Source organism: Argentina silus, assembly GCF_951799395.1.
Source record: "Argentina silus genome assembly, chromosome: 9".
NCBI lineage: Eukaryota > Metazoa > Chordata > Actinopteri > Argentiniformes > Argentinidae > Argentina > Argentina silus.
In genome coordinates this window covers 13,173,698-13,199,893 of record NC_139663.1, presented here as the reverse complement: position 1 = coordinate 13,199,893, position 26,196 = coordinate 13,173,698, and the positions used below count along the sequence as shown (strand labels likewise).

At 46.7% G+C, this 26,196-nt stretch overlaps 1 protein-coding gene across 1 annotated transcript in view; it reads left to right on the top strand.

Moving 5' to 3' along the window:
• ntn1b (netrin 1b) overlaps positions 1 to 20,004 on the top strand; it is a gene marked incomplete at both ends in the record, with an annotated part of 44,184 nt that extends 24,180 nt beyond the window's left edge. The window contains 4 exons of the mRNA XM_083676590.1: positions 5,822 to 5,971; positions 7,371 to 7,427; positions 10,462 to 10,536; positions 19,685 to 20,004. Of these exons, the coding sequence (XP_083532716.1) occupies positions 5,822 to 5,971; positions 7,371 to 7,427; positions 10,462 to 10,536; positions 19,685 to 20,004 (602 nt within the window). The remainder of the gene's footprint in view (positions 1 to 5,821; positions 5,972 to 7,370; positions 7,428 to 10,461; positions 10,537 to 19,684) is intronic.
• Positions 20,005 to 26,196: the final 6,192 nt, after the last annotated feature.

Sequence of the window (26,196 nt, the reverse complement as noted above, 5' to 3'; positions counted from 1 at the left end):
GCTAATCATCCCCAGCCCCTATACACACACACACACACACAAACACTCACTCACACACACACACACACACACATACACACACACACACACACACACACACACACACACACACTCACAAACACTCACGCGCAAGCACAAACACACACACACACACACATACACACACACACACACACACACACACAAACACTCACTCACACACACACACACACACACACACACACACACACACACACACACACACACATACACACACACACACACACACACACACACACACACACACAGGTGTGAACACGTAAGTCAAATTTGAGTCCAAGCTGTCCAGGATTAGTGTGTGTACGAGACAAAAGCTTCACTCCCTCTGTCTCCAAATACCGCAGGGAGGGAAGACGGGCTCTGAGGCCCTGAGCAAACAAGAGACTGTCAATCACACACACACACACACACACACACACACACACACACACACACACACACACACACACACACACACACATAAGCAGATGCAGAGGCACGTTTGAGCGTGGATTAAAGCAGATATTCCCCCTAAATCTACTGAAACGTTTCCCACAGATTCTTCCTTCATCCTCCCTCCCTTGTTCAAGACACGTTATTGATCTCATACACAGGTTGCAGGTTAACGTCAGCTCTTTATGCTGTGAACGGAGCCTGTGAGACAATTTAGTTGGAGGACCTTTACCACTAAAGCTAGGGAGGATCCCAAACGACCGGTCCCCAGCGACCGTGCTCCTCATTCATTTTATTATATTTTATTTGCTTAACTTGGAGAACTATAATGAATCGCCCTAAATTACAGAGGGGGAGACCTTAGAGGTTTTCCCTGGAAAAAGCGGAGAGGGGCCAACAATGAAAATAGGGTCTGCCATGGAATTCAGAGTGGATGCAAACACAGTCTCTCTCTGAACAAGCCAGCGGTCCAACTCAATATCACATCATACTCTACTCCCACATTACAATGTTCATTACAATGTTCATTACAATGTTCATTACAATGCCCTGAACTGAATGGAGGACATCATGTATTGTTGTATCTGAAGCCAGAGTCATTGCCTGGTTATTTTAGTTATTTTATTTCACCTTTATTTAACCAGGAAAAGCCCACTGAGACACAAAATCTCTTTTGCAGGGGAGACCTGGCCAAGAAAGCAGCAGCAGTCAATATAACATTACAACATATTAAAACATACCATACGGTCAGCACAGCAACTTGATCCGGCCTACAGAACACATTTACACTCCTCCTGAATATAGTTTTGCACCAGAGGTTTAAACTCATTTGTATTTGCAGTCTCAACGTCTCATTACAATATTCAATACAATATTGAACTGACAGTACAGTTTTATCTAGTTTCAGGTTTCAACATTTATTGTCATATGCACTGCGATCCAGCCTACAAGACAAGTACACAATATATAAATGAGATATTTAAATGATATATATATATATATAAATGAGATATTTAAATGATATCTCTAAAATATATAAATACAAAATGAATAAACTATAGACAACAAAGTCTCTCTGGGTAGAATAGCCTATCCCCACTATTGTCAAAGTGGGGTACGCATACCCCCGGGGGTACGTGGATCGATCTTGGGGGTACGCGAAATGAATCTGTGATTTACCTTCCCAAACAGTCCTGTTGAATAGCCGACTGCAGTCTCAGTACCAAAAATAAATGCATGCACCCTATCCAACAGAATAATATTACCACAATGTCTAATATGTAAGGGATAATGTTTATAGAATATCAATTAGGCTACAAAATAACCCACAGGGGGTACATGACTGTTAAAAGTTTGGGAACCACTGGCCTATCCTAATGTCCTCTTTATATGAAAGCAAGGATATAATGTTTCAAATCGTGCGTTCACTCTCCAACATTGCTATGTACTACTACACCATACAGTACAATACATTGGAAACCATTGTGTCATGATTGTGGATTCCTAATGTCTTGTGGTTTAGTGACAAGTGAGTGACTTTGTGCAGAAGCGCATATTGTGGTCTCCTCCCACAACCATGCCTGCGTTCCTATTGGTTCGTAGCAGGGCTCTAAAATGCCTATCCTCCAGTGCCCTTTCTCCCTGGTACACCGCTGGCCAATTAGCCACAGGAACTGCAATGCGATATTACATTTCCTACTGCATACCACAACAGACCTCCCCTCTTAACTCACCCTGACTATTGCAAGACCTACAGAATGAAAGTAGTGTCAACACAGTTTTTCACCATCATTTATAAGAGCAGTGGTTCACCCAATACGTTTTGTGGGGGGAAGTCTTTGTTTTTACAGTGGTTTCTTTCTGTCAGAGGTCACACCCTAATGGGGTCGAGGGCAAGCGCAATTCATGTTGTGCTGTTGTGATGTCCTCACGTTTTGATGGATCTTTTTGCACTTTCCAGGATAAGAAAAAAGCTAAGTGAGAAATGGTTGTTTCACTGGGCTCTGCCAGCCCAAACATTTTCACAGGCTATATTTGGGAAGCAGTTAGCGTAGCTAGGGCAAAGGAGGGAGCAACAGTAGGAGCAGGTTAGTGTTACAGAGGTTCTCTCCTTCCCTAATGAGCTTACCACATCCAGAGCTCGTCTCAGGCTGTATAAAGGGGTGTATCAGTAACCTGAAGACTTCCAGCTCTCTGCCGCCCCGCCATTTAACTCCCAACTCTGGGGCTCTGGGATGGGGGGGCTGGTGGAGGTAGAACTCGGAGGACGGGCTCATTGTAATGCACGAAATGGAATGAGGAACGGTATCAAACACACGTGACAGCCTCATTCCTCATTCCATTCCGTGCATTACAATGAGCCCGTCCTCCGATTTCTACCTCCACCAGCCTCCCCTGGGAGGAACCCAAACAGCCTTGATTGCTGCCTCCTCCTCAGGTGACCAGCTCAGCGCTTTGTGACATCAGTTAAGACCCAACTGTATTTATTGTTCAACTTCAGCCAACCATCTCACTCTGCTGTTTTTGGACAGGAAATACAACGCTGTGCCAACATGGCCAGGAGGAAGTCTGCTTTTCATTCTCCAATCCCAACCCCCACCCCCCAACCCCCTGAACCCCCCCCCTAACCCCCTGAAACCCCCGCCCCCCAAAAAAGTGGATGTTAAAAAACGAAACCAAAAAAAAGCTCCCTCTGCTGCCGTATAGTCCGAACCTGCGGTGCCTACCGTGGCAGTGTGGAATGCCTCGTGCTTTATTTCCATAGATGAACCGCTTCATCCCTCATCAAGCGCAGTGTAAACACGGCTCTCCGAGCACATCGCCGAGCACCGCGGCCCCCAGCTCCTAACGGTTTGTTTTATTCCCCGACCTCTCGTCCGCTCCGCCATATAAGCCTTTCACCAGGCCCGGGGAGTCCACCATGGAGGAGCAGGCACACGCACGGTCCACTGCAGCCCCCCCCCCCCCCAGCCCCAGCCCCCCCACAACCCACATCCCACACCCCCACAATCTCTCAGCAGCTCTTTAGCTCCACAGCCCAATGCACAGAGAAATTAATTAATGCTCCCAGTTCTGCTCCCAGTGTAGCACTTGAGCTGTTGAGAGCCCAGTGCAGCGGCTTTACCTCAGGAGAGAAGGAGGACTATGGTGGTGGGCGGTTGGACAGGAGAAGCTGTGGTGCATCTCTCCTCTAGTCTGCTCACTGTTGCTCTGTCTGGGGGGGAGAATGATTTGAGACTGAATCAGCTTGCCTGGTTCTCTCTTACAGAGCTGCTCACAAGTTGAGTCGACCAGGGTTCGATACTGTACCATTCCTGATTGAGTCTCCAGTACCAGGCTTTGATATCATTCCTTATTCCAAAACATGCATTACAATGAGCCTGTCCTCCGATTTCTACCGCCACCAGCCTCCCCCGTCGTCTACAGCGTCTCCGATACGCAGCTACATGTTCTCTTTAAGAGTGAGAGTGGCAGAGAAACACAATCGTATTATGTTGCTGTCAATATAAGCATTAGTCCGTTGAACTTTTAAAAGCCATTAAGAAAACAACGCCGTTGCATGTGCTGTGTTGTATCCACAAGACGTAGGGAGGGACAAAAGTGACATAATGGTTTTCACATTTTATTGTTACGGTCCCACCCTGCATTAGAAAGTCATTTGTAGAGGCAGATGATGCCTGTGGAATAAGCTGAGAGGCAGAGACTAAGTGTACTGATCATAAATCTTCGATCCATATACAGTTTACCTTACAGGGTCTTGCTACAGTACATGCATACACGTATATACAGTACATGGATACTATTACATAACTTATTTATAACCTAAATAACTTTAAAAAAACGATGTGTTTTGTGTTCCTACTGTATGGAACAAGGGCCAACATAACATCCTGGTTGGGGGAGAGGGGGATTTGATTAGAAACATCAGTTTTCTTTCATGACCTCATTGTTTTTGTTTAGCTTTTTTTAACATTTTGAATAGCATTGTTTTAGGATGATTTTATAGTAGTTACAGTATGGTTTTGATTAAACTTTCTTTCCCCGATTTATTTATTTATTTACCCAAACACTCAAATACTGCAGGCATAAGGAAGAGGCAGAGGCAGAATTCCAATTCCAAATAGGCATAGCAAATAAACTTAACAAAATGTTCTTACACTGCAAATTGACTAGAAAAATAACCCTAAAAGGTTTTCGTTTTTGAATTTAACAAGTGACTTCTAATATTCACAAAGCTCCCAGAGCCCAAGCTAATAGCACCCAACTCTAGCCTTTAGTTGGACCACTTCAAGCTATTTTTCAAATTACTCCACTGGTGTATAAAACACACATAGAACCCTAATGGGGAGAGTCGGGCTTCAACTTCAAACACTCACTTTATGGTAAACGTTTGGCAGAGTACACGCACATAACGAAATTCTCACATTTAATGTGCGATGGTCTTGACTAACGGCTTAAACAGACGGCTTTGAAGTAGGTTCCACTTCTCCATTAATGGGCGAACATTATTCAGGCTTTATTTGCGAGGAGCTCTTTGCCAAAAAGCTTTACATTGGAAACTCAATCTGAGGAGCAGCGCACAGCCCCCTCTGACCACCAGTGGATCACAGCACCCAGGAGAACACAATAGCTGTTCACACACACACACACACACACACACACACGCACACACGCACAGCTGAACATGCTGCTCAAACATGCGCACATACTCACACACACACACATACGGACACACACATACGGACACACACACGCATGCACACACACATGCACACACACATGGACACACGCATGAGCACACACACACACACACACACACACACACACACACACACACACACACACACACACACACACACACACAGATGCAGCCTCAATGCGTTCACAGATCGATTGAGTGAGATTGAGATGCGATTTTATTATTTGATAATATGATATATTCGGTTCCTCAATACTCAACCGTAATGGAAAGGCCTACAGTCATTAAGGCTGGACGAGGGAAAAAGTGTAATTTGAGGTTTGGCAATGGTGCAAGTCCCAGTTCACCACATGGGGTGACCGTGGAGCGGAGTGCAGTCTCTGTGTGTGTGTATTATACTATTAAACTAAATGCATCAGAATGATGTATTGATACAGGAGGTACTTTCTTACAGTAAGACTATTCAAAGCTTACTTTTCAAGTGGGTGAAATCAGCAGAGGACAAGTCAGAGATTCAGTCACCTGAAAGACGAGACGCCTGTTTTATATGTCAATACTAGACGTAAACAGATAAGTTGTGTCCTCCACTGACATCTTCTCATACAGGACGTTGCCGCTCATGTCTTCTCCTCTTTCCTCTCCCCCCGACAGCTTGCGATTGCCATCCAGTTGGCGCAGCCGGCAAGACCTGCAACCAGACCACGGGCCAGTGCCCCTGCAAGGATGGCGTGACGGGCATCACCTGCAACCGCTGTGCCAAGGGCTACCAGCAGAGTCGCTCTCCCATCGCCCCCTGCATCAGTAAGACCTGCCTCTCTTTCGTCAATAAAATATTTTGGGGAAAAACCTTTTTTATGTTAAAAGCTTCTTTTTTTTTAACGTATTGAGTAATAATTTCCTTATGTATACTATACTATACCTTATAGTTTGGTACATATTGTTATTATATTTGACTGAGCTGAGTTGGCTGAAATAAAATCCGCAACCCTGCTCTCTCGGTGCTGAGCTGTCATCATTAACGGACCACACACTAACCCAATTGGTCCAGCCAGAACCCAGCTAGCCTGTAGCACTCCTGGCCACATCCATCCATAGCAGTAGTCACTGACAAGCATCACACACAAGACCACAAATACGCTGTAGGTCTACGTGATTGTTATGCATGGTTTCATGGCCAGAGTCCACTTCATTTTGTTTTCCCTCTCCTGTTCCATTATTGCTCTGGATGGATGTTTCGCTGTTTGACCCAGGGCTTAAAGAAACAGACCATCTGGGCTTGTGTGCCGTCAACACCGTTAACGGTCCATCTACCAATAAATCCGGACCTGCCCATCCGGGGGAATGATGACTGATATGTTTATTGGCTGTATCTGCCGCCTGCAGATTCCCAGCCCCCTCGGCGATAAACGCCACGGCAACATAGAGATGGGTTAATCGGTGCTAGGCTAGCAGGTCTGCTAACGCAGCTGGCATGAGCAGATAAGATAACACCGGCTGTGGGACACATTAGACATTTACAATTGTCCACCCTTTTTTTTAACAGTGTTTCAATTGGTGACATTTCCGATAAAGTTGTATTTAGGAAATTGGACAAAGCCATTGTGGAACAGGAATCACTCTGATATGCTTGGCCCGGGTCCACAGCGATAAATTCAACCTACAAGCATGCTGGAATAGGATTTCTTTAATTTCGTTGGGAGAGTAACAAATGTAGTGTAAAAGTTGGAGGAAATAGGGGTCTCGAAGATTGAGCGGAAAATATTCCGTTCCTCGTATATTTTCTAGATGATATGTTTTTACGATTTTAATAACTTGATATTAAATCTTTGTGATAGCAAACTTCCTGCCAAACTTACATTTTAACAAGGCCGGGGGCTCTGGCATTCACGTGCTTCACAATACAGCATGCCACAAATGTCATGTAGTCAAACACAAATGGGAAACTGGGTATTATAATACTGTATTCCAAACACACACACACACACACATCTTAACAACCTAATCAGCACACTAACATGACAACCTATTTATTGTGCCCTGGGAGGATGCCCCAACCATCTCTGAGGTTCATCTATGCCCACCAGAAGGCAAGCAGGGAATTAAACTGAGAAGTTCTAACAACAATTTCCACAGCTGTCAAATGGAATATTGAGGTGGAATGTCATTGTGTGTTCCGTGTTCCCTTCTCTCTGTGTTCTAGAGATCCCAGTTGCGTCGCCCACGGCAACATACACCAGCTCCGCTGAGGAGTCCTCAGGTGAGTGATATGTCTGTTACCGACAGTACAGTAGAGGCTGGTGGAGGTAGAAATCGGAGGACAGCCTCATTGTATCAACATGTTACCATTCCTCATTCCATTCCATGCGTTACGATGAACCCGTCCTCCGATTTCTACCTCCACCAGCCTCCCCTGCTACAGTATCGCTATGCAGTAGGATTACTGTATATTTTCATATTTATCCAGGTCCACCATCCCAATACAGTAGTGTCCTCCAAATGAATGTTTTTATGCATGTACCTATCCTTTATTTATACAGGTAAGTCCCATTGAGAGTAAACATTCTTGTTTACAAGAGAGATCAGTTAATGCAGCAGAAGATGTCAAACCCAGATTATTTGGTCAGCAGCTCTCCCTGGCCTCCCTGCCAGTATTCCCAGCCTCCCCTGGGTATCACTCCTAATCTGATTACATGCTTCATTTGCACCAGTTTGTTTTTCAATCAAGTCTGGCTGCGCTGGGACTAGGAAGGAGGGAGGGAGGGAGGGAGGGAGGGAGGGAGGGAGGGAAGGAAGGAGGGAGGGAGGGAGGGAGGGGGAGGGAAGGAGAGAACCCTGCCCTGGTCTTGCTCACTTATTTACACCCTATTATTCATCGGACGCACAGCTCTGGGTCTGTGGACCAGGGAAATGCTGATTGGGTATGACATACCACCACAGTCATTTTCAGCCCCATACAGTTTGAGTTATTGAACATGCAGACTTGCTTAGCAGCGCTGTTTCAGCAACTACGGTGGATGCCTAACCAGGCCCAGGCCCAGGCCCAGGCCCAGCCCGGTTAGGCACAGCTGGGCTCCGCTCTGTTTGGCTCTGTAATGTCAATTAGTGTGTTGTTTTAGTCAACGGACATTCTGGCTTGTTTACTCCTGTAGATCCCCCCTGGCATGCAAGTGAGGAGAAAGAGGCCATGAGCAATGTGTTCGTCTCTAGATATGTTGCCTCAGCCAACATGTTTTTGGTTCAGTTTCAACTTAGATTGCAATACTGCGGGTACTGTGAAACATTACCATCTAGCTGACAGTGTGGCACCACTGATTTCATTGAGCTGAATCGCGAGGCTCCGTAACATACTGTGGTGACAGGCTGTATGGGTAGGGATTCACACACACACACACGCACGCACACGCACACACACGCATACACACACACACACACAGACACACACACATACACCACCCTCCAAATGGATTCTTGTCATCAGCAACCCCACACACAGACACCCACCCTCCAAATTAAGAGTGGTGTGGTCCCCAGGGACCCTGGAGAATGAAGGTGGCCCCGCTCGAGAGGCCACACAAAGGGGGCGTTTGTCCTCCCAGCAGGGGCCTGGACCTTAATGAGAGCCGTGGGTGTGATGGCCAGCGTTGGGGGATTGTGCGGCTGGGCTAATGGGGAACGGCAGCTATCAAAGGGGGTACGGTACAGGCCTCCAGGGGCCAGAGCGAGACAAAGAGACCCCCACTCTCACCACTTCATTTACATGGAAATCAGGCGTGGTCGATATGGACTCGTCAAATTCATTTACTTTAGGATTTCCCCCTCTCTCTCCCTCTCTCTCTCTCTCTCTCTCGCTCTCTCTCTCTCTCTCTCTCTCTCTCTCTCTCTCCCTCTCTCTCTCTCTCTCGCTCTCTCTCTCGCTCTCTCTCTCTCTCTCTCTCTCTCTCTCTCACTCTCTCGCTCTCCTTTTTTTGGGGGGATTTCTCTGCCACCCCGAAAGCTGCCGGTGGACAGTTCACTAGGAATGTTTTCCCCTCTTCATACATACGTTGCACTCGCTCCCAATCTCCTGCCTGCGCCCCAACCTGCCTTTTTTGGGGGGGTGGGGGTGGCGTTTTTTCTCACTCCACTGTTACCCGGACAACCTCATTCACAGGGAGTATAAAGGGAGAAAGGGGAGGACTGGACAGAGGGGCTGGAAGAAATAATGAAGTTTGTCCATATTCAGGCAAGCTGAAAGGTCTCCTCTCTCCCAAATGCCCTCTCCCCCCTCCATTTTCCTGGTCGCCCATTCCCTCTTTCCCACCCCCCCACCCCCACCCCCGCACCCCACCCCACCCCCACCCCCCCCAAAAAAAGAGCACAGGGCTTATTACACTGTGTGTGTGTGTGCGTGGGGGGGGGGGGGGGGGGACACCAGGAGATGTTCTGGTTTCAATTTGTGTCAGTCAGTGGAAAAGTGAAGGGAACAAACGATTTTCAATTTTCAAGTTTGGCCTCGTTCGTCTCGTCCCACCCCCATCTCCCTTGTTAGCGAAGGTCCCTGGCGCGGGAACAACATGACGGTCAGCGGCCATCGATAAAGCCTTCTGGCACGTCCGTGAGTCCAGGTCAACACAGAACGGTGTCAGAGGGATAGCGCTAGACCCGAAAGCAATCAATCATAACTCTGTGAGTTTTTTCTGGCTGCTGGTTCTGCAGCAGCTCAGGCTCCTTTCAGAGCAGAACAGGCCCAAGCTAATCCAATGTGAGAGTATTGACTTTCTCCCCCTAGAGTAGCTTGGACACGGAGAAGGCCCCTGCTAATTTTTGGTCAGGCTACTAGCTAATTTCCCTCAGTGACCTCCCTTTGTGCTGGAATGACCTCCCCTATCCCCAGCGCTGACATAAGGCATGTCATGTGCGTGCGTGCGTGTGTGTGTGTGGGGTGTGCACAATGGGTGCCAAGAGTGCGTGCGTGCGTGCGTGCGTGCGTGCGTGCGTGCGTGCATGCGTGCAGGCGTGCGTGCGTGTGTGTGAGAGAGTGAACTGACAGGAGGATCTGTCTAAGCGTGAAGCATCTCTATAGGGAATCTATAGCAGCATTTATCAGATAACAGCATTTATCAGATAACGCAATTGTGACTAGCCTATAGATCATGAGAGAGAGAGAGAGAGAGAGAGAGAGAGAGAGAGAGAGGCTAGGTTATGGACCATTAAAGATAACTCATATACAGATGGTTGTGAGATATTGGCTGTGCTATATTCTGTGTTGGAAACCTAACCCACCCCTTCTAACCCACCCCTCTCTTCCACAGACTGTGATTCTCACTGCAAGGCGTCCAAGGGCAAGCTGAAGATCAACATGAAGAAGTACTGCAAGAAAGACTACGGTGAGTCCACAGCGCAGGAATGTTATGGTCCAGCGCCGGGCCAGCGGTCAAAGGGCCAGACGTCTTTATTAATCCGATCATGGGCCGTCCCATCCACTCCCCAACCCCTCTTCTCTGGGGTTCCTGGGCCACAGCATTGATGGCTTATTCACACTCTCAGAATTAGACTCATTGCATCAAAGAGAAAAGGTCTCGGGATTGAGCCCTGAGGGACACCACTGATGGACAGCCCAGCCAATGTTAGATCTAGGAGTGCTGGGTTCTGGGAAGAAACACATGGAATTTAAACAAATTAAATATTTTTGGAAGGTTGTGTTCAAAACCAGCTAGCTTGATACAGTATTTGAGTGCCAAGACACCTTAAATCACACCTTAAGAGATATATCAGTTTGCCAGCATTTCTTGAGTATTGTGAAAAAAATATGTTATGACAATGTTGTTACAAGTATAATTACAGCATTTACTACACCGCAAGAGAGGTTGGTGAAGGTAGAAATCGGAGGACAGGCTCATTGTAATGCTTAAACAGGCTCATTGTAATGCTGGAATTACAATAAACCCATCCTCCGATTTCTGCCTCCACCAGCCTCACCTGCTACACAGGTAAAAGAGCAACTAAACTTGAAACAGTGTTACAAACCTAACTGATCCTGTAGCTTCAAACCAAGCCGTACAAACATGCATTAAGATATGTAACACCGTGCTGTATCTGCACGCTGGCATACACACACATTATTCTGTGAGATTCTCCAGAGCTCGCCAGAGAGAAAGGGGAGAGTCTGCTGGGGACAGGCTCACCACAGGCTGCCCTCTTTTATCACCAGAGAAAGAGACGGTGGTAGTACAGACAGGGCAGAGAAACACAGGGATTATTCAGTTCCATTCTTTACATCTTGACCTCATCTCTCCGCCTGTGCTTCAGCTGAAATTGCCCACAGAGAGAGACATGCATTCCCCATGCTGAACCGTGGCATGCGCCAGGCCTCCTACTGGCTTGGAGCGCTCCATCATAGTCCTGCTCTGCCAGGCCTCAGCTGGGACTATTTCCATTTGTTCAAGATTTTCTCCCCACCTTGAGGGAGGGATACGTGTGTGTGTGTGTGTGTGTGTGTGTGTGTGTGTGAGAGAGTTGTGTGTGTGTGTGTGTGAGTGTGTGCATGCTTGCGTGTGTGTATGTGTGTGTTGCATGTGCCTGTGATTGTGTCTTTCATGAGCTGTCCCGCTGCACAAAGCCCAGGAATCAGAGCTTCAGATGGCTGCAGTACAATCTCCCACTGCATCCCCTCACAGTCCCTCTCAATTACAGCTAATGGGTAATTTCCTCTCCCCCTACATCTCCCTCCAAGCCCAGTGGATCTGTCCAGCCTGGGCCCTAGCTCCCCCTAGCTCCCCCCTCCTCCCCAGGCCTACCTCCCAGGCCTGCCAATCTCAGTGGGGTTCCATATGAGTGGGCTCGGGTAAGGGCCTGGAGCCTGGGGCTTTGGAAGGAAGGAAGCCTACAGGTTCACAGGCTCCTCCATACTGATGAAATGAGCCAAAGTACACAACAATAAGTCCACTATTGGGTGTTCTGGATACCAATTACTGTAAGCCTACTGCTGGGCTAGAAAGCATTTTAAATGTACAGTATATACAGTATGATCTCCATTGAACGTGGATGGCCTTTGGTCCAGTGACTAGGCTTAACCTAATGGCATCAATTCAACCAGCAGTGCTGGGCAGCATCAGAAATATATCTGATACAGTGGAGGCTGGTGGAGGTAGAAATCGGAGGTCGGGCTCATTGTAATGCATGGAATGGAATAAGGAATGGTATAATGCATGGAATAGAATAAGGAATGATTTCTACCTCCACAAGTGTCCACTGATCTGAATACTGTATATCACCGTATTGGAAAGTACTGTGATTGACATGCAAGCATAGGTCATGTACACTAGTACATGTAAGTTGTTTCTTTTTTGCTTTTCAATGGTGAACTCTCAAATCTGGGTCTTTGGAGCTGTTTCACAAATGAAATAACTTCCAAGAACTTGAAGCAAAAAGGAAATTTGAGTTTTAATGATTGATGATACTGGAGTCTATCATCATGTTCTGAATCACTACTAAAAACAGTAACACAAGACCAAGAGAGAGAGAGAGAGAGGAAGAGGGAGAGAGAGAGAGAGAGAGAGAGAGAGAGAGAGAGGAAGAGGAAGAGGGAGAGGTGGAGAGAATGAAAGAGATATAGAGAAAGAGAGAGAGGGAGAAGGGGAGAAAGAGAGAGAGAACGAGAGAGATAGACAGAGAGAGAGAGAGAGAGACAGATGTAGAGGGGGGAGAGTGAGCGAGACTGAGAAGGGGGAGGAAGAGAGAAAGAAAGAGAGAGAAAGAAGGAGAGAAACAGAGGGGGTATAAGAGAGACAGTAGTAGCATGTGGGACCATCCACAGCTCGCATAATAGCCTCATGTCTGACATATAGTGTTTCATTGCCTGTCCCACTGAGCAGCCCGCCTAGACATCTCCACCAGGAGAATGATCCATGATCCTCATCCCCTGTGAGGACCTACCAGTCTATTAATCACAGCAGTGCTATGGTACAGATCTCCTATCAGCAGATCGTTGTCTGCTAACCACAATACAACTAGCCGAGCAGCACAAACCCTGTGGAACATGTCTGGGAGAAGAGATCATTATATGTAACTTATATGTGAGTTTCCCTTAATAAGGCCTCTCTTAGACTCCTGGCTTGGGACAGCACCTCCATTTGTCTTGCAGTAGGTAATCGTACTGTATGCTTCATAGCACTCAGCTGAGTAGTATTTCATTAGCAAGGGAATGTTTCAGCTTTTTATACGCTGGTAAAGTGAGTGCATCATATTCAAAGAATACCATGACAACGAAGGTGTCTAGAGACAAACATAGCAAGTTTGTATTGGAAGCTCTATAGGAGACTAGTAAATATATCTATTTTGCAATTTTTTGATTGATATTTGAGATGTGCACTGGTACAAGTAACGTGGCTAACGTGACCAGTTGCTAATTTAGCTGAAAAACTATTTTTTGAAAATACATCTTCTAACCTGCACAGTTTGTTACACTCTCTCCGTTTCTAGGATGATGGGCAAAGCGGCATATTCATGCCGGCGTTATAGCGCTGTGTGCTTGTTTGGGTGTCTCCAGTGACGTTCCACTATACCAGCATATCGTATGGTAGATGATTCCCCATCCCTTTGTATTGTAACCATTCGAACAGCGTATTTATCGTTCAGACTTCGATTGATAGATACTATCTGTTTGTGAGAGATAGTGTCTGGTGTACTCAAGGGGCTTATCACTTGATGATCAGCATTTCCTGTAATGAAACACATCTCGCTCCTCCAATGAACCGTACCCGTTCCCCCCCGCCGAGCTGAGCCGCACGTCCAAGAGCTTCGTCATCAGTTAACGCTCATCAATCAAACTGAGCAGGAAGAGTCTTACGAATCCGAACGCTAAAACTCTGAGCGCCAAATATCTCTCTTCCAGTGGAGGCTGGTGGAGGTAGAAATCGGGCTCATAAAATTGAGGACAGGCTCATGGTAATGCACGGAATGGAATGAGGAACGGACAATGAGCCAAATGCTCTGTTTTCTACCTCCCTCAGCCTCCCCTGTTCTCTTTTCTTTCATTGTTGTTGTAATATTTTCATTGTTTCATGTAATAGTGAGGTCATTTGTTTCAGCTCACCAGGAAACTGACAGCAGCCATCATTCACGTTTTCATCGATCGTTAATGTCGATTATCATACGCACTGGAGATGAGCTGCGTATTGCATCTATAAATCAGAGCGCTGTTTCATGAAAAGCGGGAGGTTCCTATTGGTTTTCTCTGAAGTTCATTAAAAACACTGGATGCCGATGGTTCTCCCTTGGCTGTATAGTATGGAGGCGGTATGGGTAGAGACCATTCCTTACGCCTGCATCCATTCTCTTTGCTTCCATCTAATTCATTTCTCAGGGTTGTCCCTGGTGCCTTTGTGGGCTTCCCGCGGGCCACCACCCCCCCTGTGTGAGGGGCTGCTGTGGAGCCCCTGGGGTCGCGGGAAGGGGCCCCCTGTTTAAACACAGCAGTGCACTCTGCCGGTTCAGAGCATTCCATCCGACACAAACAGGTGGTAAATTAGGCCGACGCTGACGGATCGCCACCCCCGGAGTGGAGAGAAAGAAATATGTTGTGTTTATTCATTTTTGTTTTCCATTGTGGCCGTAGTTACGGAGACGGTGGGCACAAAGGGGTTATATTCCCCGCTGACATCCCCCCCAGCCCCCAGCCTTTGCCCCCCCCAGCCTTTGCCCCTCCCCTCTCTACCCTACTGGGGGGGGGGGGGGGGGGGACAATGAATCAAAGAGCCGCGTGTTTGCAGACGCTCCGGGCCAGCGCTCAAAGGAAGGGCCACACAGCCCCCGTCACCCCACCACCACTCCCCCCCCCACCCCACCCAACCCCCCACCCCGACCCCGGCCCCCCCCGAGCCGCCCCTCTCGGCTTGCCTCAGGGCAACAGGTCCTAGATCAGTCACTCGGCTGATAAGCAGAAGGGACAGGAGCTTCAGTGTTGTAATTAAGCGCGGTCTAATTTGATTAGCGCCCCGTTGTGTGGCGGCGCGCGGGTCAAGCCCCAGCGCACTGCCCAGAGAGAGGGACCCCAGCGGGGGGCTTGGCCTCGCTAGGAGGCTTGGCAACCATAGTGGTGTTAGCTTCTCTCTCTATCTCTCTCTCTCTTTTTCTCTATCTCTCTCTCTCTCTCCATCTCTCCCTCCCTCTCTCTCCCCTCCTCCCTCCCTCTCTCTCTCTCCCTCTCTGACACCCTGCTGAGATAGTCCCAGTGGTCCTGTTGTTCCTCGTTGTCCTCTCACAGTAAAGCAGACGTTTAGTGTCCCTGGTCTTCTTTCATCAGCTCAATTCAGCATAGGGTCCTTCTGGAATGGGGCAGGCCTAGTGTCACAACAGAGCCCCATTTCTCTGTGTGTGTGTGTGTGTGTGCGTGTGCGTGTGTGCGTGTGCATGTGTGTGTGTGTGCCATTGAAGAATGTTTGTGTTTGTGTTTCCGTGGGCAGTGGTTGAGGACTGAGCTATTTTGCTTTACAACCTCAATTATACAGCATGCACTTTATCATCATCCCTCTTCTTGGGCTACAACCATTCCTCCCATAATTCCCACTTTCCTGAGCGGGTTAGAAAAAAAGAAAAGAGAGACCCAGGGAGAAGGGGGCCAGTCAGAGAGAGAGACCCAGGGAGAAGGGGGCCAGTCAGAGAGAGAGACCCAGGGAGAAGGGGGCCAGTCAGAGAGAGAGACCCAGGGAGAAGGGGGCCAGTCAGAGAGAGAGACCCAGGGAGAAGGGGGCCAGACAGAGAGGGAGGCCCAGAGACCCAGGGGAGAAAGGGCTGGGCTGGGCCAGTAAGACCGACCCAGAGGGCTGGGCTGGCCAGGGAGAGGAGGGCTGGGCCAGCCAGGGAGAGAGACCAAGAGACCCAGAGGACTATCTCTGCTGGATTCTCACGCTGCCGCTCTTGGATGAGGCTCTGGGAGCAGAACCCGGATAGCTCATAAGGTCGGAACACATCCCGATTCTTCTGTAACCCTCTCTGTGGCTGGGAAGATAAATAGTACCCCCCCACCCCCCCAAACACACACCCCACTACCCCCCCCTCCCCCAACTCCCCCCCACACACACCCTTTATGTGTTGGGTTGAAGGAGTGGGCTCCAGCCCAGAGACACACTGTTAATGAATGGCAGGACTGTGAGAGCGTGCTCTACTCAGCCCAACAGGACTCCTTTCTTCTGAAATTGTGTGCAATTTGCTCACACCAGCCCCCCACACTCACCCCCCCCTCCACTCTCCTCCACCACCACCACCCACCCGTTCTCTTAGAACGTTCCAGGCTGTTATGGGGGGGGACAATCGATGTGCCTTTGCAATTCAGCGGGAGACAAGGAGAAGAAAAATACTTCCTGTGCTATTTTCAGATAATACCGTGGCCGCTCTACATTGTCTCAAACATTACTCAGCTAATAAGCCCACACAGGTGTGTGTGTGTGTGTGTGTGTGTGTGTGTGTGTGTGTGTGTGTGTATGTGTGTGTGTGTGTGTGTGTGTGTGTGTGTGTGTGTGTACGTGCGTTTGTGTGTGTGCGCGACCAGGATGTGCTGTGTGTGTGTGTGTGTGTGTGTGTGTGTGTGTGCGACCAGGCTGTGCGTGTTTACGTGTGTGTGTGTGTGTGTGTATGAGTGTGAGTGTGTGTGTGTTTGTATGTGTGTGTGTGTGTGTGTGTGTGTGTGTGTGTGTGTGTGTGTGTGTGTGTGTGTGTGTGTGTGTGTGTATGTGTATGTGTGTGTGTGTGTGTGTGTGTACGTGCGTTTGTGTGTGTGCGCGACCAGGATGTGCTGTGTGTGTGTGTGTTTGTGTGTGTGTGTGCGACCAGGCTGTGCGTGTTTACGTGTGTGTGTATGTGTGTGTATGAGTGTGAGTGTGTGTGTGTTTGTATGTGTGTGTGTGTGTGTGTGTGTGTGTGTGTGTGTGTGTGTGTGTGTGTGTAGACGGATTTATCAGTTTCCACATGAAGGTTTGGCAAAGACTTTTGGCTATACTTTGTTAATAGCAAAACATATCTAATATTGATAATCTGACTCCAATGTAATTATCACTATGTGTAAAGAATTGTTGAGTTTGTACTGAATTAGTGCAAGAAAGGTCAAATAGAATGAATCAAGTGAGGCTTTAATAATATTTGTTGTATACTAATACAACTATTACATGGCGAATACTTCAGAGAGAAATGTTACATCCTAATAGAGAGAGAGGTAGAGAGATGACCACTGGTTATTCAAAACAATGCTACTCACAACATGATGAGAACCTCACAACAGGACACAGGAAAAGAGAAAGAGCTTTTCCTTGACCTCTGCTTTTTATATCACCCTAAAAACCACAGTATTTAAATTAGGAGCTGTTGATAAGGAGACCCAACCACAATCGATCTTATTACATCCAAACTGATGACATCACAGCTTTGACACCTCAAGACATTCCACAGAGCACACAGTCCTTCCTAGAGACCTCTTCACCCCCACTACCCTCCCTGTACTAACCCTAACTGTTGAGACCTCTTCACCCCCACTACCCTCCCTGTACTAACCCTAACTGTTGAGGCCTCTTCACCCCCACTACCCTCCCTGTACTAACCCTAACTGTTGAGGCCTCTTCACCCCCACTACCCTCCCTGTACTAACCCTAACTGTTGAGGCCTCTTCACCCCCACTACCCTCCCTGTACTAACCCTAACTGTTGAGGCCTCTTCACCCCCACTACCCTCCCTGTACAAGTTCTCTCCTGTTAATAAATAATACAAAATTAAAAAAATGCCTTCTGGCATTACGACTGCTAATGGCCCCTGGTGTGAGCATTGATTACTTTATGATGACTGTTGGATAGATGATTCACTTACTTAAACAAATGTATTTGTTGTAAGTCGCTTTGGATAAAGACGTCTGCTAAATGCCATAAATGTAAATGTAAATGTAACAGCCATTTTCCTTCCGTGGATGGTAAACTTAAGATTGGGGCAGAATTGTGTGTGTACACGCGCGTGTGTGTGTGTGTACACGCATGCGTGCGTGTCTGTGTGTGTGCGTGCGTGCGCACGTGTGCACGTGTGCATATGTGTCTTGAGAGTGTTTCACACCATCCATACACTCTCTTCCCTGAATTGGGTCAATTCACACAACTGTGAGTGGAAACTATTCAAGTTGTCCCCCCGCTCCTCCCCAGCCCCCTACTTTGTCATTAATAGCACATTCCGGACTAAACCACTTCACCTCAAGCATAGATTAGCTCCCTACCCCAGTGAGTTGTTTTCCCCTCGTTGCGACGACTGCGACCGTTTTTGCAATCAGAGTGATGCATTAATGGTCGGTTGGTGTGACACACAGATCCATGCAGGGGAGCTACTGCGGGGGGGGGCCAGGGGAGCTACTAGAAGGGGGCCAAACTCCTGGGAAAATAGTCTCAATAGTTAACAGAAGGTTCTAGTCGCTCTAGCCCAGGGTTCTCAAGATGTGCAGCGTCCTGCTTTACACCTGAAAGGCAGCTCTATCAAAAGCACAGGGATGGCTTTGCGTCAGAGCTTTTTACCTCAAACAGATGTGTGTTTTTTTGTTTTTTTTTGCAATACAGGATGAATGCAGAATTTTTCCCCCTTTATTCAACTTTCTTCTTTACTTATCCAGTATACACACCGCCACCTCTTTCTCTCCAGGCTTGTCAGTTGAGGGGAAAAGGAAAGCGTTTCTAAGGATACGACCACAGCAGTCAAACATTACAGCCAGTCTGAGGGAGGTGCTCATTCAAATGTCCTCAGTGGGCACCCATTGTCTTTCCCCCCGGGGAGCGCTATGGCAACTGTTGCTGTAATACGGAGCATGCTAGCCAACACAACAAGGAAAGGTCAGGGGTCATATCTGAGGGGAGGGACCAGGTCCTACAGGACACACACACACAGAGAGAGACACACACACACACACACACACAGGACACACACACACACACACACACACACACACACACACACACAGGACACACACACACACACACACACACACACACACACACACACACACACACACACACACACACACACAGTTGACACAGTAGGTCAGCCATTCCTGGATCTTTCTCAAACATTCAAGCAGTTATTGGACCTCTTGTTAAATTGTACATTTAGGCTACAGCTGCTCCAAGGTCCTCAGAGGTCATCTGCAGTTTAATGTAGATGACAGGGTGAGGGTACAAACCCAATGGCTGTTTGCTATGGGGTCACTGTTCACCTTGTTTTTTATGAAGAGAAATCTATGTATTACTGTGGATGTGTGTCAGTGGAGGCTGGTGGAGGCAGAAATCGGAGGATGGGCTCATTGTAATGCATGGAATGGATGGAAGGGTATCAAACATACTCCGATTTCTATCTCCACTAGCCTCCTCTGATGTGTATTAATATCTAACACAATCTCTTCCTCAAGAGTTGCTTGATCACGACTCATATATCAAACCCCTTCTTCTTCTTCTTCTTCTTCTTCTTCTTCTTCTTCTTCTTCTTCTTCTTCTTCTTCTTCTTCTTCTTCTCTCCCACCAGCCGTCCAGGTGCACGTCCTCAAAGGAGACAAGGCGGGCGAGTGGTGGAAGTTCACCGTCAACATCATCTCCATCTACAAGCAGGGCGAGAACCGCATCCGCCGCGGAGACCAGCTCCTGTGGGTGAGGGCCAAGGACGTGGCCTGCAAGTGCCCCAAGATCAAGCCCGGTAGAAAGTACCTGCTGTTGGGCACGGACGACGACTCCCCCGGGCAGAGCGGCGTGGTGGCGGACAAGGGGAGCCTCCTCATCCCCTGGAAGGATCTGTGGGGCCGGCGGCTCAGGAAGTTCCAACAACGTGACAAGAGGGGCAAGTGCTAAGAAAAGACGGAGAGGAGAGAGAGAGAGAAGAGAGAGAGAGGGAGGGAGGGAAGGAAAGAAGGAGGCGTGAGGCCTTGAGTCTGAGGACCACAGGAGGAGGAGATGGAGGAGAGGATGGAGGTGAAGAAACTAGAGGGAAGAGAGAGAGAGAAGAAGTGAAAAAAGAGAGAGAGAGAAAGGGATGAAGTGGACTGAGTGCTGCTGCTTTGAGTGGAAGCAAAAAGAGAATATTAGCGTGGGGTTTTTTTTAGGAACATTCGTGAAGGAGCTCATTTTACAGTTGTTGTTTTTTTCTGTTGTCCTTCAAGGTTTGTTTTGTTGTGGAATTGCAGAGTTTGCACCTAATATTTCAGATATGTTACTTCATCGTTTGTTTTCTTCATGATGCGAAACGTTGTTTCTTTTTTTTTCTTTTTTTTCCTTTTTATATTCCCAGTTCATTTTTACCGAACATCAGAAAACAATCTACTGTATCACATTTCTGTGTTTTAAAAGGCTCTTTTTATAAATATATATATATATATACTGTGTTGTGTAAAGTGTTTTCTAGTGAAGTGAGGTGACGAGGCCAGAGGGCGTGAGGGGAATCTCTCTCATGTGTAATGAGTGGCCCCTGCTTGCCAAGTCTTGTCACGATAAACTGTGTAAACTGCTAAAAGAGTGTTAACACATTAAATTGATCATTAAAACTAGGTTTTACTGTGGTTTCAGCATATAATTGTAAAAATCAAGCGAGAGAGAGAACGCCATATACCTTTCTTTTTTTTTAAGAGCTCCTCACTTTCTTGCAGTGCATGTGGGTGTTACCTCAAAGTTGCAGCTTATTCCATATTCGTCAACATCAAAGTGCCATAAACAAATCATTCACAGATACTATAAAATAGCAAAGAGCCTACACTGTATATGGATGGACGAATAACTTGTCATCCACAGACAGTTGAGTTGTTACCTGCAGAGAAAAATACTCATACAGTAGTAGGCATTACAGTACTAGTGCTCTGACATCATCTAGAAATAGACGAGAGACTGTATGTCAACCAGGAGAGGCTGGTGGAGGCAGAAATCGGAGGATGGGCTCATTATAATGCATGGAATGGTATCAAAAACACGTTCCATGCATTACAATGAGCCCGTCCTCCGATTTCTACCTCCACTAGCCTCTCCTCAACCATGCACTTACTGTTTTCATGGCTTGTTGTTACTCAACAGTATTCAGAACATATAAGATAGGTTCAAGTGTGTAAAAGTCCCCAAGCAAACTCAATTCTTGCTCGTAGGATATGAATGCCCACATGACAACAAACATACTTTGTGGTTTCTCAAAAAACATCAAATAATGATTGTCTATGATTGTTCAAGCGTTCTATACTGAGATCAGAACTCTGAGTGATTGTGTGCTGTCATTGGCCTTTGGTCTTGGAACCTTCTGTCCATTCTGTCTGTTTGATTGATGCATCTTGGTTTCGGTGTGGTTTTATAAAGGCAAGGGACTGCTTAAAACATCTCTGAGCGTTTTACACTAACTGTTTCTACAAAAGACTTACCACGCAGGAAAAGTGGACATACTCCAATCCTCCGCGGACTGGTTTGAGTTTGGAAATGACCCACCTCTTGTTACCCTGTTGTTTTGAAAATGAATGTTTTGAGACCTATCAAAAGCAAACTTTGTTCAAATGATTGCTCATGCTTGCTCACTTTTTATTCAGCTGACTAAAATCTAACCACGATGATGAATTATGTACACATAACGAGTATGTATACAGAATGCATACATGTGGTGAAAAATAACCTGTGGAGTGATTCAATATTACAGGAGTGTAATGATGTGATCAACATACTGTATCAATGTCACATTTTTACTTTACTTTTACAAGATTGGAAACTAACTTTTCGAGGGCAGTATTCTATGTTTAAGACATTACTTGGTACTTGACAAAAGGGTTGACCGGCTGTCTAAATGTTATATATATATAGTTGTATAGTATTACTATTTTTTTTTGTTAAACATTAACTAGATTTATCTCCATGTGTTATTAACCAGAGTTTAAAATACCATAGGCTTGATGATTAGACAGACAGATGAATGAAAAAGAGGCCGATTCTCTTGATTTCTCTTGTTTACCTGTACGCACACAGGAGCGTACTGTGGAAGCATACACACACACACACACACACACACCCACACACACACACACACACACACGCACACGCACACGCACACGCACGCAGCAGCAAGTACTTTGTTATCTTTAGGGTTAGGGTTAGGGTTAGAGTTAGGGTTAGGGTTCCTTACAATCCATATCAACTGTTCTCTCTTACCAACACATCCATCTGTGCGATCGACACCTGTGATCAAAGCTATCTGTGTGTAAATCTAGACCAGTTTTCCAAACGCTTGGAGAACGGTACTGTACTCATGAGTCTCTGCTGCAGAACTGTTCAATCTAAATGTTGCTTCTGCCCATACTTTGGCTTGTAAATGTTTTTTAGCTTTGTCCATTGCAAAAAAACGTTATGTAATGTCCTGTAATGCATACTAATATATTATGTTTATCACAAATGAATATATTTAATGACACATGAAACAATGTGGCCTTTGTTTTTTGTTTGTTTTTTGTCTGTTTTGGTTTTTATTTTGGTTCCTCGTTTGCATTGGATTGTAGGTGGCTGTAATGAAAAAGTATTGAAAAGTCTGTAGCTATTGAACAGCCTTTGTAGAATTGAAAATTAATTCATCTGAAATAAAGCTCTGTAAAAGTACAGCGTTTGTGGATTGCATGTTCAACTCTTTCTCATTACATCATCTCATCATTGAACGTCAAGAACATGCCTTTTGGGATCAGCGTTGGCCTATTTGCTGGAAACTTAGACCGTTTCTCAAATAAAGAAATAACAATATCACATTACTGTACATCAAATCACATTACATCAGGGGTTGCCAAACGTTTTGTCTCACAATCCCAAATTGACATCAATCATTTCCTTTGAGCCCAACAACTTGATTGTGGGCTATGCCAACACATAATAATGACGTCCAAGTGTGTTCTAACTGCCTAAACGATGCTCTTACTGGTTGGATTTCAACCCCAAAACACTGCAATATGGGCTACAGGTACACAGACAATGTTGGTCTTCATACAAAATAAAAATGTTTGTGTCTTATTTATTAAATCGTAGAGGTTAGTTTGATTTTCTCACGGTTTGAAATCAGTCACCGATCCCAAGTTTGGGAACTGCTGCATTTCGTCAAATCCCATGACATCAGTGACAAAACAACAGTTCAAACTTAGGGGTGGAGACAAGCAACACTAAGAGTTATGCATTAACAGTGAATGTATTCAGCATTTCTTACACATTATACCGCCCAAGAGCTCAAGTCATATCCTACATGTACTACAGCAACTTAAAGTTAACAAAGTCATATCCTACATGTACTACAGCAACTTAAAGTTAACAAAGTCATATCCTACATGTACTACAGCAACTTAAAGTTAACAAAGTCATATCCTACATGTACTACAGCAACTTAAAGTTAACAAAGTAACAACACAGAGTGACAAAAAACAGTTCAAGCATAAGGGGTGGCGACGCTGGAAATAGGCAACACTAATAACATTAAATGTACATTTAAATGTATTCAACATTTATTACACATTCTACAACATTTATTACACATTCTACAACATTTATTACACAAGAGCTCCAGTCATGTACTCTACTACAACTCAAAGCTGTTAGCTCAGCCATTCTCCCGCATCATTAGCTTTGGATGCCTGTGTGCTGTAAACCTCACTGACAATAACGGCTAACTTACCAGGGTGTAGCGAGTTGGAGTACACACACACACACACACGCGCGCGCGCACGCACACAGAGAGACACACAAACACACACACACACACATACACAGAGAGACACACACATACACACACACACACACACACACACGCACTCACACACATACATTCTTTAGTGAGATGAGTGGTATAAAGAGTTGGAGCGTGTACAAACCTGGGGATGATATCACCACTAACCTTCCAATGCAGACCACAGATGCTGGCATGAGAGAGAGGTCACCCAGCCTGTACTGTAGTATAGTCCATTCTCAACATGGTACTTTGGGCAAACGCCCCAAACAAGCCCTCCACTTTAACCACACAGTACAGGTTTTTTATTTAACCTTTATTTATCCAGGGAAAAATACACTGAGACCAAGGTCTCTTTTGCGGCTGTACTCTCTCCACATATAAATCAAATTACAAAGCGACACATTGAATACACAACACAGTAAAATACAAAATACACACAATAATGCATCAAAGCAAGAGCATGCCACTGTGAGCTGGTCCCTCAGTTACCCATGATCCTCAGCTTAATGCTGCGTCCCATTTCACCACCCTTTTCCTCAAGTATGCACTTGTGGACTTTCCCACATGGATTTAGATGAGAATGGTTGGGTATAAGAGTCATGCCTAGACCCATCCTATGCTGTTAAATCCATGTGGGGAATTCACAAGTGCACACTTCAGTGGAAGGGCGGAGAAATGGGACCCAGCACAACCCCTCAGTTTGTTTTCCCTCTGTAGTGTGTGTGTGTGTGTGTGTGTGTGTGTGTGTGTGTGTGTGTGTGTGTGTGTGTGTGTGTGTGTGTGTGTGTGTGTGTGTGTGTGCGTGCGTGTGTGCGCGTGCCTGCCTGCCTGCCTGCGTGTGTGTGTGTGTGTGTGTGTGTGTGTGTGTGTGTGTGTGTGTGTGTGTGTGTGTGTGTGTGTGTGTGTGCGTGCGCGTGCGTGCCTGCCTGCCTGCCTGCCTGCGTGTGTGTGTGTGGGTGTTGCAATGCAAACCTACTGTGACCTAGCTAGGTAGTACACTACTCAAAGCAAAAACAATCCCAAATACTCCCCAGGATCCCACCAATCCAACCAACCACCGCCTCCCAAATAAGCTGTGTTCCTCATTAGGGCTAGGGACCGCGGCCATTCGCTTGACTGGCCATAAAACAGTCCCAGCTAACAGCCCTGCTAGACGGAGAAGAGGAACAGAGGGATGATGATGTCACCCTGGATGAGTGTGTCAACTCATAACGCTCGCTCAGACACTCACAAAATATGTGGTGAGTCGGGAGTTGCGCAATGAGCCTTCCACTCAACGTGCTCGCTGCTCGCTGCCCGCAGCCCGCTGCTTTTGGCTTTCCCAAGGGTGGCGTTTCTGTTTCCATCCGAGTGGAACCACGTCCTCAAAAAGCACAGTTGTCCTCAACGTGAAAAAACATCAACTCTGGGGGCTGGTGGAGGTAGAATTCGGAGGACGGGCTCATTGCGAAGCATGGAACAGAATGAGGAATGGTATTGAACACCATGCGTTACAATGAGCCCGTCCTCTCATTTCTACCTCCACCAGCCTCCCCTGTTCTCCACCTCATACGAAAGAGTGACATTCTCACTCTCACAGAATCTCAAGGGGCTGCGTGGCCTGGGGTGGGCCAGAGGCCTAATTACATAGTGGTACCATAACATACAGTACACAACACACCAGAGAAGGCTGGCGGAGGTAGAAATCAGAGTGATACCATTCCCTATTCCATGCACACACACACACACACACACACACACACACGAATGCGGACACACACACGCACACTCCATTGTGTGAGCCTGTCCTCTGAGTTCTACCTCCACCAGCCTCGCCTGGTGCACACATATGGTCATGTCAGCATGGGATTGAATCCAGCCCATGCCCTGCTGACATACCCTCTCCTCCTTACTTTCCTGTCTTTCTCCACTCTCTCGATGCAATACACTGATGAAAATATGAAGAAGAAGAAAAGAACAGGCTCCAGTAGGATCCTTGCAGCTCTTTGTGTCTCTCTAGTCTCTTCACTGTGTAGATCTCTCTAGTCTATCTGCTGTGTAGGTCTCTCCACTGTGTGTCTCTCCACTGTGTAGGTCTCTCTAGTCTCTCCACTGTGTAGGTCTCTCTAGTGTCTCCTCTGTGTAGGCCTCTCCACTGTGTAGGTCTCTCCACTGTGTAGGTCTCTCCACTGTGTAGGTCTCTCTAGTCTCTCCACTGTGTAGGTCTCTCTTGTCTCTCCTCTGTGTAGGTCTCTCTAGTGTCTCCTCTGTGTAGGCCTCTCCACTGTGTAGGTCTCTCTACTGTGTAGGTCTCTCTAGTCTCTCTGCTGTGTAGGTCTCTCCAC